At 39.5% G+C, this 19,461-nt stretch overlaps 2 protein-coding genes and 1 long non-coding RNA gene across 4 annotated transcripts; 2 read left to right on the top strand and 1 right to left on the bottom strand.

Annotated features, from left to right (window-relative positions):
- The first annotated feature begins 3,546 nt into the window (after positions 1–3,546).
- Positions 3,547–10,217, top strand: tgoln2 (trans-golgi network protein 2). Its single transcript, XM_035166028.2, has 4 exons — positions 3,547–3,766; positions 6,368–7,221; positions 8,332–8,415; positions 8,517–10,217. The coding sequence occupies exons 1-4, from the start codon at positions 3,712–3,714 to the stop codon at positions 8,520–8,522; spliced, it is 999 nt and encodes a 332-aa protein (XP_035021919.1). The 5' UTR covers positions 3,547–3,711; the 3' UTR covers positions 8,523–10,217.
- Positions 10,218–10,974: 757 nt separating this feature from the next.
- LOC118115085 (dual specificity protein phosphatase 18) lies at positions 10,975–11,810 on the bottom strand. Of its 2 annotated transcripts, XM_035166030.1 has the most exons (2): positions 11,660–11,808; positions 10,975–11,553 (listed from the first exon to the last, which is right to left on the bottom strand). In XM_035166030.1, the coding sequence occupies exons 1-2, from the start codon at positions 11,698–11,700 to the stop codon at positions 11,136–11,138; spliced, it is 459 nt and encodes a 152-aa protein (XP_035021921.1). In that variant the 5' UTR covers positions 11,701–11,808; the 3' UTR covers positions 10,975–11,135. The 2 variants fall into 2 exon arrangements, with proteins under 2 accessions (XP_035021921.1, XP_035021920.1); XM_035166029.1 differs by having other exon boundaries at positions 10,975–11,810.
- Positions 11,811–14,499: 2,689 nt separating this feature from the next.
- On the top strand, positions 14,500–19,219 carry LOC118114573. Its single transcript, XR_004697471.2, has 3 exons — positions 14,500–15,062; positions 15,651–16,154; positions 16,737–19,219. It is a non-coding gene; the product is annotated as an uncharacterized LOC118114573 (long non-coding RNA).
- The last annotated feature ends 242 nt before the right edge of the window (positions 19,220–19,461 follow it).

Here is a 19,461-nt window from a genome sequence, read left to right as displayed (position 1 = left end):
AAACAGGTGGACTGAGGATGTGTTTCCATCCCTGGCAACAAACTGTCAAGTCCCCCGCCCCGGCTCTGTTTTAAGCCATCGTTAGCTGTAATAAGTCTTTGCTTGTTTGCTGCTCTATCTTACATCATTCCGAGCAGAAATCACACAGTGCCACGGCTGCCTGTACTCGCAGCCACTTCACCAGTCTGTCAGGGATATTACAGGTAATGAGTTGTCAAAACAGCCGGCAAATCTGTCTCCTCAAGGCCAAACATCTCGTGCAATGTTCAAGACAGTAGCCTTATTATCAAACTCAAAGTGTCCAAGTGAATGATTTCAAACGTGCTGGTGATTTGCAGGTATTTTTCTGGTAAACATATCTCCTTACTTCTGCCTGTTTTTCTTTCTTTTTAAACATTTATTTATTTATTGAAGGGAATCTGTTAAAACATGATTATTACAATTTGAAAATTTGAGTACTGTGGGCTCTTAACAGGTCTAAAAAAGTCTCAAATTAATCATCTGAATTTTAGGCCATGAAAAGTCTTCAAGACTTTTAGGGATGTCTTAATTTTGTAAATATTCATTCGTTCATTTAAGGCTACTTCCATCGCAGTTTAAAGTTTTTATCATTATTAGTTTGTACTGTTGAACTGTTTCTCATTGATGCACAGATTAGCACGCTGTAATAAAACTACAAACAAGACCAACGTGGACCTGATAACTGATGTCTACAAATACTTCAGAAAATCCACTGGACTTGGCTGAGAGAAAGACTCCGGACACCTACTGTCTCTGCCAGTTTCCGGGCTTATTCTCTACGAGGCTACTTCAAATTAAACGAAATAACATTTTATTTGTACAGCCCATATTCACAAATTGCATTTTGCTTCAACTTTATTTCAATTTCGGAGTACTGCAAGTAATTCTGGGATGCTAATATTCCTTCATATTGTGCTTGACATAGATCCTAAATTTCATTCATTGTGATCTTAAAAAGTAAAAAATTGTAATTGTTGAAACCTGCAGAAACCCTTTACATAGCAGATAAACAAATAGGACTTTTTATACACGTTCATATTTTTGAAATTGAATATAAGATGTGTTTTCTGTAAGCCCCCACGATCCACTCAGAATGTAACATGCCGCTGTTTATCTCTGATAATAACAGATCTGGTTCACATCCACTCAACATCTGCCATGTAAGCACGAGGTCAGATTTAATACATGTTAATTTTTGCTCATTAAATTCTTCCAATCTCTTGCCAAGGTTCTTTTTTTTGGGGCCTTCTTTTGATCTTGAATTTATTCCAGGTTAACCATGTTATAGTTCACGTAATATTGCACCCAGAACGGTCATTTCACAAAAAAAGAAGAAAGACAATTGCATCAGCATCATTAGGTCTAAATCCACACAATAACACATCTTGACACTATTGTGACCGTCGACTCCCTGACCTTATATTCCCGTTAATAACAGGATGCTGTGTTTGCTTCACGTGTGGTTTCCCAAAGTGTTATTAATTGATTGTTTCTGTAACATTCACAGAGCTTAGGAAGACTCAGCTGGTGCCTTTGTGGAGCCAGGTATGGCTGGCTGTGAGCTTAAGAACCTCCTTAATGTTTTATTCATACCCATTTGACCTTAAAGATGGAAATGCAAATGTGTGTCAAGAATGAGAGGGATCATTGGACTTTTCAAATGTCAAAGAGGCTGCAACAATTAAGACATATTCATTACATGGACCCACAGGTCCCCCACACCCAGCTGAGATGTAAAACACCTACAATTAACATTTGGATCATTATCTCACCTCTCCAAAGCTGCAGCACAGGCTCAACTGTGATTCCTACAATGTTGTAACAGCAACTGGTGCTCAGCTACAAAGTTTATTGAATTTGAAGTTAATCATTTTTACTTTATTGGTTATTTTTGCACAACAAATATGTGATATTTTAAAGTCCCACAACCACATGTAGATAAAGTAATCTCTCGGGGTTTTTTTTTTCAAAATTTACACTGCATATCAATACTGCCATCTGCTGATAAGGTCAAACACTGACACACCCATCTCTTCTGGAGTAAATACCCCTGTCCTGTCAGCATCTAACCAGAGGGTGGCAGCACCAACACAAATGTTAATGTGCGGTTCTTTAAGAGAAAAAAAATATATTTTATTATAACGGATTCAAATAATGGCAATACATCATTTCCCTTTTTACCTCTACAAGTCCATATCAGCTGTGTACAGTGGGGGTGTAAACAATAGGAGGATGTCAGCCTCACATTCAGAAGCAACTACAGTATATCTGAATCTAAATATTTATTCTCCCTTTGTTTCAACATGTGCCATTCAAATTAATATAAATAATGTGGTGATGATGTCGTCCAGCTGGATTCACACACATAAATAAGTCGAGTGGGTCGAATGTGCAAACATGCATTGTTTCACTATGTGCAGGCTTTGTGCAGCGTATGTGTGCAGCAAGAGGGACTTTACATCGTCTCTGTTAGAAGGATTAAACACCATCACGTGGCGACAGCTGCAAGATGTGTGGCTTGTTCCGGGAGAAGCTGAAGTGTAAAAGGATTTCTTGTCGCCAAACTGGTGGATCTGGATTTTCAGGTTAGGGGGCGGTGGGTGGGAGAGAAGTAGATTGTGAAAGTCAATGTTGGCATTAGAAACCTGAAACTGTGACTTGTTTTGTTGGTTTCGGTTTTGCAGTTCTTTTAATAGTAAATTTGAACTTTGAATGAAATCAGTTTAAAGAGAGAGGGGATAGAATGGGGATCATCCCTCTGTGTTGTGTTAGGCAGCATGGGAACATTTGATATTGAAGTTTGATGGAAAGAAGAAAAATAAGCTTAATTTATTGGCAAACTAGAACTACTTAGTAGAGAGAGTGCATATCTCCATCAATCTTCTCTTAATTACACCCACTAATAAATATCACTCTCCTAAATAAGCCTATTTTTTCATCAATATGAATAATTCTCTGAGGAACCAACGAAAATGTTAAAAAATGTCCTATCTCACAGTGATAAAGAAAGTGGGGGGAAAAAGCAGATTCGCAGCAGAATTTATTGGTTTCTTCCCTGACTCGTACCAAATCCTTCCGAAGTTTCCAGATGATCCACCCGGTAGTTTTTGCATGATTCTGTTGCTGATGGTAATAAACAAATATAACAAATATAAATGTAAATTTACAAACTAAACAAAAATCTTTGAAGGAAAAGGAGTGATAACCTACATATCAACAATTTCTTCCACACAAGAGAAAAACTAAAACATGTAAAAACTATTATCGCTTTTAACGTTTGTAGGTTACATTTATTTTTCGCTATATTAACGCTATTAACCTTAAATTAATTTTTAACTTTTTTATTTCATGTTAGATATGCTCCTTTATATATATATATATATATATATTCTGTCGGTATTTTATTGCCAGTGATTTTTCTGTGTGTTTGTGTCTCCATGTCGTGCCGTGTAAAACGTGTGGTTCTTGTTATGGCTCCACTCCGCCTGGTGGCAGCAGAGCCTCACGTGCGTGTTTTGAGCAGCAGAAGAAGAGCGGGCTGGCTTGTACACGGAAGCAGGAACAGGACTTGAGTTGTCAAATCCTTCAACCTGTCGAGCCGGATTTGTCAACGCGGATTGTGTCGTGTGGAGCTCGAAGCAGAGACACACTGGGACACACTGGACCGTGTGTGTTTTATCTGGTGACACGATGAAGACGCTTTTCCTGCTCCTCACGATATCTCTGTGTTTCTGCTCGTTCTCAGGTGAGTGGAGTTTGTTTTCTTCCTCTTTCAGACTCACTGTCAGAGAAATGTTGGTTTAATCACCCACGTTAGCTAATGAAGCTAATGTCGGACAGCAGCATCCTAACACTACGCAGACTGTGTCAGGTTAAACTAACCACAGAGGCCACTTTCATCATCAATGAATAGTTGAGTTAACGCAAAATCAATTCATTTGACAGTTTCCCTGAATGGAAACACCAGGAGGTCCCCCTTACTCTCTGTTTAAACCGCATCCGCTTGTATTTCCTGTTACAAAACTACAAATACAACAGTAAATAGAACGATCCACACAGTAAAAAATGCAAAACATGTCTAAACAAATCCAAATAAATGATCTTATTAAAATCATTTCTAGTTTCAGGGCTAGGGAATCAAACTGCCAACCACAATCTTACTTCTATTGTTCAACATACAGTCTTCATAAAACCTGTCACCTCCAAGTTCCTATTAATTACACCTCAGCTTAACTATATGCCAGGACTCTTATTGTGAAATCTACCCGGCCTTACCTTTTAATTGGAGTGATTTATTTGTGATAATTAGGCTGAACCTAATTGTAGGTGGGGATATGTGCAGCAGGCAGTGTGGGGACAACGTATGTTTAAATAATGAATCCTCTAAAACTAGAATTTGACCCTCACCAAGATGTGGTGAATAATGCATGTACGCACCTCAGTTGACAATGTGCTTTTCCTGCCAAATTTTCACAGGACACTTCTGTGATTTGCCTGGTTACTATCCAACGTTTGATCAGTGGTGTATGAACCTTGGGTAATCGATTTAGTGTGTTACATGGGTAGACCCACACTGTCGTATTCAGGGTACATGTACACCAGTGGTCACCAGCCTTTTCGAGCCCAAGATCACTTTTTAATTCCAAACTTAATCCGAGATCTACCATTACATTACATTTAGCTGACGCTTTTATCCAAAGCGACTTATAATAAGTGCATTCAACCATGAGGGTACAAACCCAGAACAACAAGAATCAAGAAAGTACCATTTCTTCAAGAAAGCCAAACTACAAAGTGCTGTAAGTAAGTGCCATTTAAGTGCTACTAAATTGTTAGTTTAAACTTTTATTCAAGGTATACTCGGAAGAGGTGTGTTTTTAGTTTGCGGCGGAAGATGTGTAGACTTTCTGCTGTCCTGATGTCATTGGGGAGCTCATTCAACCATTTAGGAGCCAGGACAGCAAATGTCGTGATTTTGTTGATATCTTCCAAAAATGCACTTAGGGGGGTCATACTTATTATTTTTTGCAATTTCTGTTAAAGACTGAATGTACAAGAAATAAATATACACAAAGAAGGGCAGTTGTGCAACTTTTTCTATTCAATGCACAATATTCAAATTAATATCAATTCATATTTACAATGAAAAATATGTAGCTTCTCAGTTCCACAACATGTTCTGCAGAGGAGCTGCTACTGCAGCACAATGTTTTTACATATAGACTTTGATTTGAATATGGCCACAAATATGATTATTGCCCTGTATGAAAGAAGTCCCTTGTACTCAAATAAATACCAGTACTACACAGTATCAAGCCGTGCATCTTCCGCTCCTGCAAATATTTCACAATAATAACCCCTTTTTAAACAGGGGAATGGATTCTATCAACAGAAACGCTGGAGTGCTTTTATTTTGGGCGATCGACGGGTTGGGACCACTGATGTACACTCTTGTGCAATCCAATACAGTACACTGCCATACATTTATTACATTTTCAAAGCTCAGTTTTATCAAAATGTCTGCTGTCCCGCTCTGCCCTCATCGTGCATGCGATTGTCACAAAGCAGCCGAGAATGCAATGTCTCTCTCCTCTAATCACCTGTCTTTTTTTAATTAATTATCATAAATGGCCAAAATAATGATGATGAATATACAATATTTTTTTATAATGTAATTTGCACTCGTTTATCCTGTATACAAACTACATAAATTGGTGACAAATTAAAGGAACAACACACAATTGTCTTAATAAAGTGTTGGAACACAACATGCTGCCAGAACAGCATCAGTGCTTCTTGATGTTATACCTTCAAGTCTGTGGAACAGTGCTGGAGGGATGAATGATAGTGGTGTCCAAGGGGATGGTTCAAAAATCTCCACAGGTCTGTGTAAAAAATCTTGTGATCACAAAGGCCGACGCATATAATTCAAATCATTTTCATACTCTTCATGCCATTTAGTGACTCCTCGTTCCTATGGAACCTGTCTGGAGTTGTCATATTTCCACGCTTTTTTGCAGCGTGCAGAGGCTGACTCCTTTGCACTGATGTCATGGCCATCATATGCTTATTACCGCATATAATCCAGTCAGATAATCTAATAATCCAAAATAATTTGATAAAATGGGGGAAGCTAACAAGAACAAGATAACTGAGGACATTAATAACAAGATGGGACAAATATTCAAAAGGTTACAGTTGGAAATTAGGTATAGTAGTGAAAGCCAAGCAAACAGAAAATGGCAGCCTGCATTGCTTTTATTATAAGATGACTTTATTGTCAGTTGTTTTAGTTTTGTTCTGTGTTCTAATGTCAATGTTAAAATCTTCTTTGATTTACTTACAGGGGCTCAAGCACAAAAAGATGTGGATCCACCTTCAAACCAAATGAAACAAAGCCATCCTGGTCAGGCAAAGAGCACTGACAAGTTAGTCAAGACGGAGAAACCTGGAGAGACGTCTGCAAACAAAACTCAGTCCCAGACCGAAATAAAACATGAGGAAACCCAGGAAACACTACAAAGTCAGGGTAGCAAAGACCCAGTGAAAATGGTTCCGCCTGTTTTGACAAATGTTCCACAAAATAATGATAACAAAAATAAACAGCAAAGCATCACCAAGATGGTGGAGCCAAAATCGGATGTCAACAAGACAAAAACTGAGGAAGAAGCAACTGAGAAAAAAACCGAGGAAAAAGCAACTGAGAAAAAAACCGAGGAAAAAGCAACTGAGAAAAAAACCGAGAAAGAAGCAACTGAGAAAAAAACCGAGGAAGAAGCAACTGAGAAAAAAAAAGAGGAAGAAGCAACTGTGAAAAAAACCGAGGAAGAAGCAACTGAGAAAAAAACCGAGGAAGAAGCAACTCAGAAAAAAACCGAGGAAGAAGCAACTCAGAAAAAAACCGAGGAAGAAGCAACTCAGAAAAAAACCGAGGAAGAAGCAACTGAGAAAAAAACCGAGGAAGAAGCAACTGAGAAAAAAACCGAGGAAGAAGCAACTGAGAAAAAAACAGAAGAAGGGACCAAGAAGGAAAGTCCAGACGGGGAAGAAGATGGAAATAATGGAAACACAAAAGATAGACTTCCGTTAAACTTACCTGGAATGAGGGAGGAGACAGAGAGCAGTCATTTCTTTGCCTACCTTGTCTCTACAGCTGCACTGGTGGCAGTGCTTTACATCGCTTACCACAACAAGCGCAAGGTACTTTGCCCCTACATCTTTGGTTCCCACTCAGACCACTTTGAAGTTACTAATACTAATTTGGGTCAACCATTGTGGTCTGTGTATTGTTTTTTCAACATCGGTAGATGTAAAAGAATGAAACTCAAAAATGTGAGCACTAGCTCTGTCACAGATCTTTGTTCTATTTTCACTCAGGTATCCACCATATGTAATGGAAATCATTGTAACTCATGGTAGTGTCTAATGCAGAAAAAAATAAATAAATGTCAACGAAATATTTAGCACATCTGGTCAGCTTTAGGCTAAGTAAAGATCACTTGGTGCTAATGGTAGCTTCATATTGATTTGACTCTTATGAGAGTACAAAATTAGCACCTAATTTTTTGCAAGAATGAATATGCAAATTTACTAACATGTCCAACTATCTCTGTCAGCCGCTAATACTCTGTTTTTTTTTTCTTTTTATAATTGCTAAATAGCGTGTGAAGCATATTGCTGTAATTTTTTTAAATGGATATTTTCCCCTTTTGTTTAAAAAAAAATCATTGTCCATACAATCTTCCTTTGACAAATATCTTATAAATATATTTACATATATCTCGTGCAGACGAGAACACAAACAAACATACTGGCCCAATAGGTGGCGATAAAGTCTTTATCAACGATCCATCAAATACCAGAGAAAGAAAAACATTGTGGTCCAAGTAAAATAAGTCAAGGCATATACTTGTGATCCTGGTAATGTGGTACCGTAATGATTTATTTAGCTGCAAACTTGTAATTAGACCCCAGCAGTGTCCACCAAACAGACGGAAAAAACGGTATATAGCCGCCGCTATATATTGTCGTTTCTGATTCATGCTCATTACACTAAGGAACATTGGGCATACAGGAAGTACGCTGTGATGTCATCGTTTGCTAAACGCTCCATTTTACATGAATCACAGATGCACAGAAACTTTTCAAAATCTGCACATTGGAAGGCATTTGTAAAAATCGCAACGATAGTCTCAAATGCAGATATATATATATATATTTTTTTTTTTCTTCACATTTTCTTTGAAGACTAGGCTAGCAAATTGAAACAGACAATATTGAAGCAAATTTTTTTCTTTCTCTGTTTTTTAGATTATCGCCTTTCTTCTGGAGGGAAAGAGATCCAGATCCACGCGTCGACATAATTCAACAGAATACCACAAGCTGGAACAGGAGGTAAGTTGATGATATACCCTACCCACACTTTTCACTCTACCTTTCTAATCTACTGTCATCAACTAAGTTGTGATTTATGAATTTTCGGCATTGTCTTTCAGCTGTGACCTGAAGTCATTCTTATGAAGCTATTACCTGGAGCAGCTGTTTGCACTATGGGTATTGTGAGAAGTGGGCGAGCGGACATCGGCGTTACATATTTTCTCGGGTGTTCTCCACGTTGATTTCACCTTGTGTTAATTGCTCTATTTTGTACGTTTTTTTTTTTTAGATGCTTATTGCATGACTATGCAGATTACATTGTTGCCTTATTGAGGGAATTAGTGAAATGCAGTGAAGGTTTAAAAAAAGAAAAAGCATGTTGTTTTTGCACTTGCGTCGCTATTCCACTTTTGAGGCAATCATATAATTTGACCCGACTCAGGTTATTTCTGTAGCAGATAAAAAATGAGCTGTTTGGAATCCAGCCTTCTTTGTATAGTACATTAGTGATTGCACTGTGTACGTAACTAAGCCATTTCAATCTTTGTAAAGTATCAGGTGTGTAAACTTTCTGTGCAAATGTTTTCGATGTCTCTTAGATAAAATGTATTGAGGTTCACTTTAGATGTACAGAAGTACCACAATGGGATTTCTGCTCACAGCCCGATGGTGTTGGCCAGATGAATGTAAAAGCAACCTTTATTTTCAGATGCTTGCACAGTTTTCTTCCACTTCAGCTTCTTAAAGGCTGATTTGCAAACATGCCGACAGATAAAGATAGAAAAAAAATGTATCTTTAAAAAAATGCTCATTTGCTTTTTTGCTGAAGGTGGGATAAAAAGATCAACACCTCTCTCATAGCTTCCTGGTAAATATAGCTCTAATACAGCTAAGCTTAGCATAAAGACTGAATTTCTGTGAGAGAAGGTAACAAAATCTACCCTCCAGTTCACTTGGTATTTTTGTTTTGTTTACTCCAAACAAAAACTTATGTGTCAAGTGTTGCAGTTTTACAAGGTTCTTTGTGTCAAGACCGATTGAGAAGTAGGGGGATTTATGCTAAGGTAAGCTAGCCCTCTGCTGGTTTGAGCTTCATCTTTAGTGAACAGGCATGAGTGGTATCAATGTTCTCGTCTCAATCTTCAGAGGAAAATGGTCAAGCAAAATTTCCAAAAATGTTGAGCCGGTGGATTTAAATGCAGGGAAGGAACTTAAGTTTTAACTGCTGTCAGGGTGGTGGGTTTTAATCAAAACGGTGAATTGGAAGAGGAAACTGGCAAACAGCTGCATTGTTTTGACCGTTGTGCACTTTGGACAGAAAAGGGTCTCTGGGAATAAATAGATTGACCACTAATTCATTATATTTAAACTCTCCTCTCGAGTAGATGTGTGTGTTGATGTTTAAAGCTGACTTGTGCCAAATTATGATTTAATGTGAATCAGTGTGTGACTCTTGTAATGTGCCTGTTTCATAAATTAATGCTGTGTTTTTTTTTACTGGGTCATAATCTATGGAAGGGCTGCTGTGTTGAAAGGATACATTGTCAGTTTTATCTTAGCAGAATCAAAGTATGTCCCAGAAATATATTTTTATTGTGAAATCTGCAAAGCTGTAGTTTGAATATGAGTCATTCTTCCATACAGTTTGGCCAAAACCTAAAATGTTTAATGACCTTTATACAGCTAAATAGTTTAAGGCTAAGGTTTATTTCATTTTGTTCGAAAATGGCTGTCCATAAAAACGCTATCCTTCAAATTTGTCATTACTCATCCAACTAAAAAGCCTCTAAAATAAATGCTATTTGTACTTTCGGGTCTCAGATGAGTTGGATTCCTGAACTGCCTTCACAGCTGCTTTACTAATTCACGTTCTGACTATATGTTTTAAGATATTTATTTGAATATAAGTACCAATGCAATGATATATAAAGGTATCCAGTACAAGCCAACATTCCTGTGTATATGGAAAAATATTACAATCATTTATATTTGTGGTATAAAAGTACAATTTGTCATCCACAGGGTATCAAGAAAAAAGAGGTTGTGAGATGATTGATTGGGTCGGAAAGAAGAAACATATTTCACTAGGGATGGGAAATAAAATAATTATCGCAATAGAAATTATCAATAGAAATTGTACTTAAGTTCATAGTATAAAGATTTATTGATTATTCATTGTGCACAACAGGTTGTAATGATCTACCTCAGATTTGTAGAATGTTTTGCTGCTTAAAACCACAACTTTCACTCAGGAGCAAAAATCTGTTTTTAAACTTAAAAGAATTCATAATTATCAGTGTTGACTTACGATCTTTTTATGTTGGTGGAACATTTTTGGTCATTTTTGTCCAGCTGTAAATAACAATTAATTTTTTCAAAGATTTATACATTATTTCTATTATATAGTTAAGTATTAAAATTAAATCATATTTTTCTTTCTTTGGTCCTAAAACTGGTTTAATGAAGAAAACTTTAGAAGGGAATTCTCTGCTAACTGAAAACTCAGACATCCAAAATGTACTAAGTGTCCCCAATTACTTTTCAGGGGTCAAAAAGCAAGAGGCAAGAAACCACTGGTCTTTTTACGAGTATGTGTTGGTTTTAATAGAACATCATTCTGAAAGTTGTAAAACATTGTTTATGTGCTGTGTTTTTTTTCCACACACACACACACCCACACAAACACACACACACACCCACACAGTATATGTACAGATTTTTACACACACAATAGGTCCTCACAGTGCCGTCATATTCCTGGACTCTTCTTCGTAAATGTCTGGTATCTCTCCGATGGACGAGGGCACCATTCGGACGGAGTTGCACCCACGAAGCACCATCTCATAGCGGATGAGCTGCTTCCAGAAGCCCATGTTCGGCCTCACCATGGGTCTGGAGGTCCTCACGGTGCCGTGGGCCTCCAGGAGAGAGAGGCCGCCGTGTCGCATCAGGAAGGCGATGCACAGCGCGGAGGAGCGGCTCACACCCGCGTTACAGTGCACCAGCGTGCGGCCCCCGCCCTCTGCAGTCCGCTGGATGATGTCCGACACCCGGTCGAAGTGATCGATGAGAGGGGACCCCGGGGAGTCGGACAGCGGGATGTGGATGTGCTCCACCCCGGCGGCAGGAGGACAGCTCCACCTCGTCTCTGTAACACTGATGATACAAGAGATTTTACAGCGACTGACCTGAGCGGCGTCTCGGGCCGCTCGGCCATTACTGAGGTAGAGATGCTCGGTGACCTGACACAGGCCGGACAGACCTGCAGGACCAGACGGACTCATACACACAGATCCACCGCATGGGATCCACCCACACAGTCTATTGTAGACGGTCTGTAGATCCACCGACGCTCTGGTGAAACTGCGCGGGACGGCCTGGCACTGGTAGGGCAAGTCAGGACGGACAAACCTTGTGTATGCGCACACGTTGTCGCCCCCTGCTGGATGATTTTTTATTTTAATCATAAACAAAAAGACATTAGTGATTCATACATTGACCTAGTTACATTTGAGATGTTCAGTATGACTGATTTTTATTGATGCTTTGCCAAGCTATGATTAAAAACTATGCTAATATCTTACAAAAAAATATACATATATTTAAATAAAGGGAGCTCAATAATGATTAAGAACAACCATTCACACCCGGCAGCCAAAAACTCCACTACACTTGGCCTGTATCATTTTATTTTCCTCCAAACAAGCTTTTTATTACCCTTTAAAAGAATTTCCTGATTCTCTTCCGTCCACATTGCCTCACTTTGGCAGGTGGAACATCACCAGCTGACCTGCGGCCATTATTGGTCATTTGTAAAAGATGAGCTTTGCAGATTGGAAGCTACCTGTGACACAGAGGTTGAATGTCATCCAATGGCATCTCTTCTGAGGTAGAGAAGGACACGTCAACATCTAGTACCAAACCCATAATGCAAACATTAGTTTCCCTCTGACTGCCTCACACAGCATTATATTCTCTGACTTCTAAGAAGAGGAAGAAAGAAGAAAGGAGACATACAATTAAATTAAGCCTACTTGATCATCTGGCTGAGTATAATACTTCCAATACTTATTGATATATTGATTAAAGCCACGTAGTCTTTCCCTGTTGTGTTTTTCGTCGTATCTCACTGAGAGACAGTGGCTTCACAAGTCACTCTGTGGACATTTAATAAAGATTCCTGTTCAGCATTTGACACACTGCAATGCATGTCTATTGTCTTCAAACCTCTAAAAAGACGGGAATCAGAGTGTTCACAGATTCATGCAATTTGATCTGTGAAGAGAATAGATGTTGCGTAACATGGGTGCAGTAAGCGACATAACCTGTTATTGTGTTTAACTCAATGAAATAAATTTGAGCAAGAGTATGTGAAAGACTCTGTTTCTAAAACTAAACTACATCTCTTTACCAGACTCTTGCATCCACTTCCATGTCAGAGGCCTCACCCAGTCCCAAATGAACTCTGTGTCCGTTGAGAAAAGGGCGTTGTTGTTGGTGCAGCCCATGGTGCAGCCTTTTGCAGCCTGCTTTGTGGTGATGTGTTTCCACAGTAGGATGGCATGTAGCCCACAGTATATGATGCTGTGTTCTTGTTGTTGAGGAATTTTTGACCATCCTCACACACCTGTATGTGCCACTATATATTATGTATATAATGTATATTGTATATTACACATATCTGTACCGGAGAATAGTGCCTGTCTAAATTCCACAGATACTCCATTCTCTCTCTAAGCAGTACCAAAGGTTAGGTTATAGATAAAGGACCAACCAACGGTACATTGTAGGGTCTACATTGAGGGACTTTCATATCTAACTCAGATGTCCCAGACAGAGAGGCACCAACTTCAACTCTCACCAACTTCAACTCTTTTTTGCGTATTTCACCAGTGGCAAGACGTAAGGACACAATGTGATTTAGGAATGCACGTTTTAGGCTTAACTATCCAATAGGAAGCGAACACCTACATGTAACATAGAGAGTGACAGCAATGGATGTGCAGTTGGAATGGGGGATGCAAGTAGAGGAAGATATATGAGGAGGCTGTGGAAGACATCTTCAGACTTGGGGGTGACAATTGCTCATGTTACTCTGTTAGCGTTTGCATATTGTTCCACCTTCTGGTCTCAGAAGTATCAGCTGCTGCTGCCTGAGTTCTCCTGTTTCCAGCTTCCAGAAAAATACATAACACTTGTCATTGTGCATCACAAACTTATTTAATTCCGTTGTATTTTGACATTATTTCTTTCAAAATATTTAATTATTTCAGAGGTCAGTTTTCCTCACACGGATTTGATGTGGACCACAACTGTCTTACAGTTTATTTGTTTAGTTCATTCCATTGTTCTGATGTTCCACATATGATAACAGCACAGTATCATGATTTACTCATACACAAGATATCCCCAAATCCCCTGGAATATCTCACTTTAATGTCCTTTCCTCTAGCACCACCCTTTGGCCAAAGAACACCACACAAACCTCCAAGCTCTTGTAAACCCTTTTGATTAAATGTAGAATTGAAAATATTATATATTATATTTTAATATATATATATATATATATATGGTATATATATAAATATATATATATGACAAAATCCATCACATGTGCATTACATAAATTAAATCTCAAAACAAATTACTTCTTCTTTTTCTTCTTCTTCTTCTTCTTATTGTGATTATTATTATTATTATGATTATTGTTATTATTACTATTATTATTAAAAGCCTCTATACAACACTTTCAAGTGCTTCACTTACAACATGAGGAGCATCATTAAGTCCCAATGAAACTGTGATTAAATATGAACCACACAATAAACCGGTGTGTGTGTGTGTGTGTGTGTGTGTGTGTGTGTGTGTGTGTGTGTGTGTGTGTGTGTGTGTGTGTGTATGTGTGCAGAAACCAGTGGATAATGAAGTTAAAAGGAGTTATGTCACAGTGTGGCTCAGTAGAAGTGCAGCAGCAGCAGCAGCACAGTGGTGTTGTTTGGTTTGAGGTGGATGCTGCTGGTGTTGGTGGCTGCAGGCGGTCGCTGCTCTGTTGCCCTGGAAACACAGATGGTGGATGAAGGGCGCGCATACAAAAGAGAGTAAAACCTGTGGCGGCGGCGGCGGCAGCAGCTGGAGAGCGAGAGAGCACCGGCTCATTCAGTCCTGTGCTCTCTCTCTCCGTGGTGGAGGACGTCTCTCTCTCCCTCCCTCCCTCTCTCTCTCTCTCTCTCTAACACCTTCCATCCATTTCCTTTGTCTCGGGGGTTTTCCGTCTCCACTTGTCCCTGTTTACCCAGGACTGGACCATCCCGTCAGTCAGTGCGCAGCTGTTGTTGGCACTCCCACATCTGCTGCTGTCGGCTCCACAGCCATATAGACGACGCTCGGCCGCGGAACATGTTCGTGTGTGTCTGCGGAGAGCCGCCTTTCACTGCACACACACACACACACACACACACACACACACACACACACACACACACACACACACACACACACACACACACACACACACACACACACACACACACACACAGAGGTTTGCGTGTGTTTGCTTGCAGCACTGCTTTTTTTGCCAGGATGGAAAAAAGAAGCAGAGAAGGAAGATGTGGTTTCTGTTTCACCGCGATGCTGCAGGACAGGTGCGTGATGAATGTGGAAATCAGGTAGGAGAATGAAAATAATCCCTTAGTTCATTTTATTCTCTTCTTCTTTTACATTCACCCTTTTTTTTTTTTACTGTGCTTAATATCAAACTATATCACATTGGGGGATTTCAGTCCCCTGATTGGATAAACATTCACTCATTTACCATCCTGCAGCAGAGGGCCTGGTGTGAGCAGAATGTCTTGCCTCAATGTGACACCCTTGGGGGGTTTATGAATATCAAATTATGTTTATTTATGGAAAAACAATCTCTGGTGGAATCATGCCATGTTTAGATATACGATCTGTTTAATCTTGTTGCTGTAGGCAGTCGTAGGCTAAAGCAAAGCCTATACATGGGCTTTCATCAGATAGATAGTTATAGCATATAGCATGGACTGCAGCTGCTGTAACCTATTGTTGTACCTTATAGACATAGTCTAAAGTTCTTATCTTATGTGAAAATATGTAATTATTTAGTTTCTGGGTCAATATAAGGCAATGTCGGTCATTAAATGTGATGTAAAAGCATAGAAGCTAAACTACAGATGTCTATGATCAGCTTCATATATTCTATACATTGATTCTTTATGCTTTTATCTATTTAGGTAATCTTGTGGACACTGCTGCACGGACATGACGCTGTACTTATCTACGGAGCTGCTGACAGGTCACCTTTCAGGACGCCAGGAGGATCCACATGGGAACCAACAGCATGACAGGTTATGTGTATTGGCTGGATTATCTTTATTCACATCATGACAGGAGTTAATCACAGGCACATTCACAGGAGACTTTAATGGCAACTCTGTCAAGCCAGTAAGATAAATTACATCAATTAAGCCTATTTCATGTGATACATCTTTTCGCATTGGGTGTATTTCATCCCTGTTGTCTCTAAATAAAAAGGAGAAATGAGAGAAGAGCCATTCCCTGGGGTTACATGGGAAGACAGTTGGGTTGCGTCCCACTTTTCTGCTGCTTTGTGTTGTGTGTTCCTCTCCAGTTACACTGAAGAAAGAGCAGATCTGGGCTCGCCCTGGACCTCATTGTAAACCTGGCGACATTGCACCACCACCCCCCCTCCGCTGTGCTGCAAACCAAAAAGACTGGTAAATGATCTCCGGGTATATTTACACCACCCTGACTTTTATTTCCCTCATGTTCACTTTACAGCGTGACTTGTTATATAAGGGTTTTGGATGAATATAAACCGCAGAGCCCATTTCTATGGAATCTTATCTTGGTTTTGCCCACATACAGTGTGTGTGTCCCTCCCTGTGTATATATGTGTGTTAAGCCCCTGTGCTGGCTGAGAGTGCAGATAAATGGGGAACAGATGGAATATGAGAGATTAGTTATGTGTTAAATCGCTGCCATATTTTCTGCTATATGCCACTCTCCTTTCCAGGATTATGGTTCAGAGGGGAGATAAACCAACCTAAAAGAGTAGACCGTGACCAAATCAGATTAGCATAATCTACTTTTCAGATTCGTTTATTCGACATTATGCAGGATTATCCTGTTAAAAAAAAGTGTTTGCATATTTGTTAGACTGCGACAGAAACATGTCTTTAAAAGCATGTCTTGTAGGAGTAGTCAACAGGAATGTGAAGCTCATCATTGTTCACTTTCTTCCTTTTTCTTTATTTCATTGTGACTGTAACTGTTGTTAAATGTCATTTTTCCCACAGTGATCGATGCACGATGCCACCACTGCTCTCCTGCACCTTTCAGACGGAGAGGATCCATGTTGGAGTGTTCCCCCACTGACAGATGATCTCTGCTGCCTTTGTGCGTCAGTGAACGCAGCTTTGAAGAGTTAAAAAACCCACCGCTCCCTAGTATAGTCAGTGTGAGCATGATCAGATTAAGCAGGAATGTATTTCATATGAAAAAGTTTTTGCTGGAGCGTTGAGGTTTTTTTTTTTGTCACCCCTCAAACGTCTGTATTTCTCCCCCCCCTCATCCCCTGCTGTGATTAATACCAAATACAGCTTCATCCGCCCCCGCTCTCACTTTTGGCTGATCAAAAACACTGACACTGCAGCCATCGAACGCGTCACGCTCGCTTTCTTCAGCTGCCGTGTGCAGTGACCTCTTCCCGCTGTTACCTTGGTTACTCTGTCTAACGCTGTAGTCACTTCTCGCCCATGTAGGAGAGACACTTTTAACAACAGTGTTTTCTTGTGTATTAACTTCTCGACAAAGCAAGCATGTATCTGTGCCAGGACCAGAATACATTTTAATATATTAAGTGTGTGAGGATGGTTTCCACACATTTTACAAAGTGTGATTAAGACAGTATGTCTTTGTCTGTCTTGAATCCTCTTAATTTGAGTTACTTTATACAGAATTTTTTTTTTACTGTCAGTGTGGGTGTGTTTGTGTGTCTGTGTGAGTGCACTTGTGTGTATGCATGTGCTCTAATCAGGTTTGTGTGTGTTCATCCTCGTAACTGTGCATGTGTATTTGTCTGTCTGATATTTGTACTGGGCCTGAAACTATAAACTGCTTAACTGTGATTTCTCCATAGCTGAAAACCTTCTTTAAAAAAAACGCCACTGGATGTAACAGAGAAGGGATAAAAAAAATATTTACATATGATTCTTAGCATTTGTTACGACCTCATTGAAGAACCAGTTGGGTGATTGTCACAAGAATGCTGCTGGAAATTAATGGTGTGTAGTTTTCTAAACGACGCCTGCTGGCATTAATTACACTGCTCGGTTGCTCGCAGCCTCGTCATCTGATACTTAAGCAAATGACATCAAATGCTAATAATTATGTGCAAATAGCTTTTTACCCAGGTCTGGATCGTACTACTAACAGTATCTCACTAATATCTAACAGTACTAATGTGTGCTAATGATGATTACTAACCTGTCCTCTGAATGCTGATGGCTGGCCTGGTTCCTCTCTAACCCACTGACTAACCCTCTGCTTTATACGTACACACTCCTCTCTCATGACCCTGCAATCCTTCTACCGATGGCCACCGTCAGATTAATTATTAATCACAAAGAAAAATCTAAAATTTTTTAAAGTGAGCGCGTCAAGAAGGGTTTCAGGACATGGGAAGGGAAATGTTATTAACCACCAAATGAAAAGAGGAGCAGACGCAGCTGCTGGTATAAAGATGGGTTGACCACGCACCTAACAGAAGCTGACTCTCATCTGATTCCACATGATTCTTACAGTTTATTCCCTCGCCGAAGGCTGAATTCAAATATTCGGAGAGCAGCTTTGTGTCTGTGTCTGTGCACTGTGTGGTCAACCTGTGCAGGTGAGTGCCTGGCTTGTTGTGCAGTGACACACACAAGCCAAGCAAACCTCAGCTCCACTACTAACTCCTTCTGGTGTCGATACTAACAATGGCGAGGGTGTAAAGACCCGCCTGTCGCTCTTACTAACATCTCTGTTCTCCCTGACTGAAACACTTTCAGTCCTGATGTCTCCTTCTTAATTTCTTTGATCAGATCAGATCTATACTAGCACCAGTGATGTTCATTAAATCACATTGCATGGAAACCTTTATCCTAAATATCCTCTATAGTGTCATGAGTAAGTGCAGTGAGCCGTACGACTAAAAACAACACGAGTCCTGATGACTGAGCTCAGCAACTACTAACATCACCTGAAGTGAACAGTTACTAACCCGAAGAGCGTTTGAACAGCTCTCTGCAAACTAACAAACTAACCCACTAATAAACTAATAATCTAACAAAAACAACCACTAAATTTACTAACTCACTTTGTGATGAGACTTAGTGAAGCAGCCTGATTTTGAGGAGTTGCATTATTTATTGAATGTACTAACAGAGTTAATATTTTATGAATTCATGACAGGATTGGATGTGCCTGTGTGTGTGTGTGTGCGTGTGTGTGTGTGTGTGTGTGTCAGAGAGAGCACAGAAGAGCATGTGAGTGTGTTTGCGCAGAATGTGACATGTGACCATGTTCATCGGAGCCAAATGTTTCCACTATTACTCTTTCCAACGAAATGAGCATTAAGATGCCTCTAAATCTCAGTTATAACAATCAGCCTGTGCATGTGAATGCATCATGGCATGTAAAGAAAAATGAGTTCAATGTATACAACTATTTTTATACCTTATTGCTAATTCATCAGTTGTCTTTTACGATAAACTTTTGTAATAAACATATATAAACAAAACGTGTTTTCTGTCTCTCTATTATAACAGCTAACAAACAAGTGTAATGCAAAAGGTCCCGTGCAGCCACATATTCGACCAGAACATCTTCACTCTCCTGACTGTTGTTATCATACTCGCACATCATTACTGCCAACACACACACACAAATTCAACAGTAATACTCTCATACTGATAACGGTGATTGTGTCATTTAAAAAATGATAAATAAAAAGTGTTTCATTCGTCTGTATCTGAATTTGAT

The sequence above is a fragment of the Hippoglossus stenolepis genome, chromosome 9 (genome assembly GCF_022539355.2).
Source record: "Hippoglossus stenolepis isolate QCI-W04-F060 chromosome 9, HSTE1.2, whole genome shotgun sequence".
Taxonomy (NCBI): domain Eukaryota; kingdom Metazoa; phylum Chordata; class Actinopteri; order Pleuronectiformes; family Pleuronectidae; genus Hippoglossus; species Hippoglossus stenolepis.
This window is presented reverse-complemented; position numbering and strand designations above follow the sequence as displayed.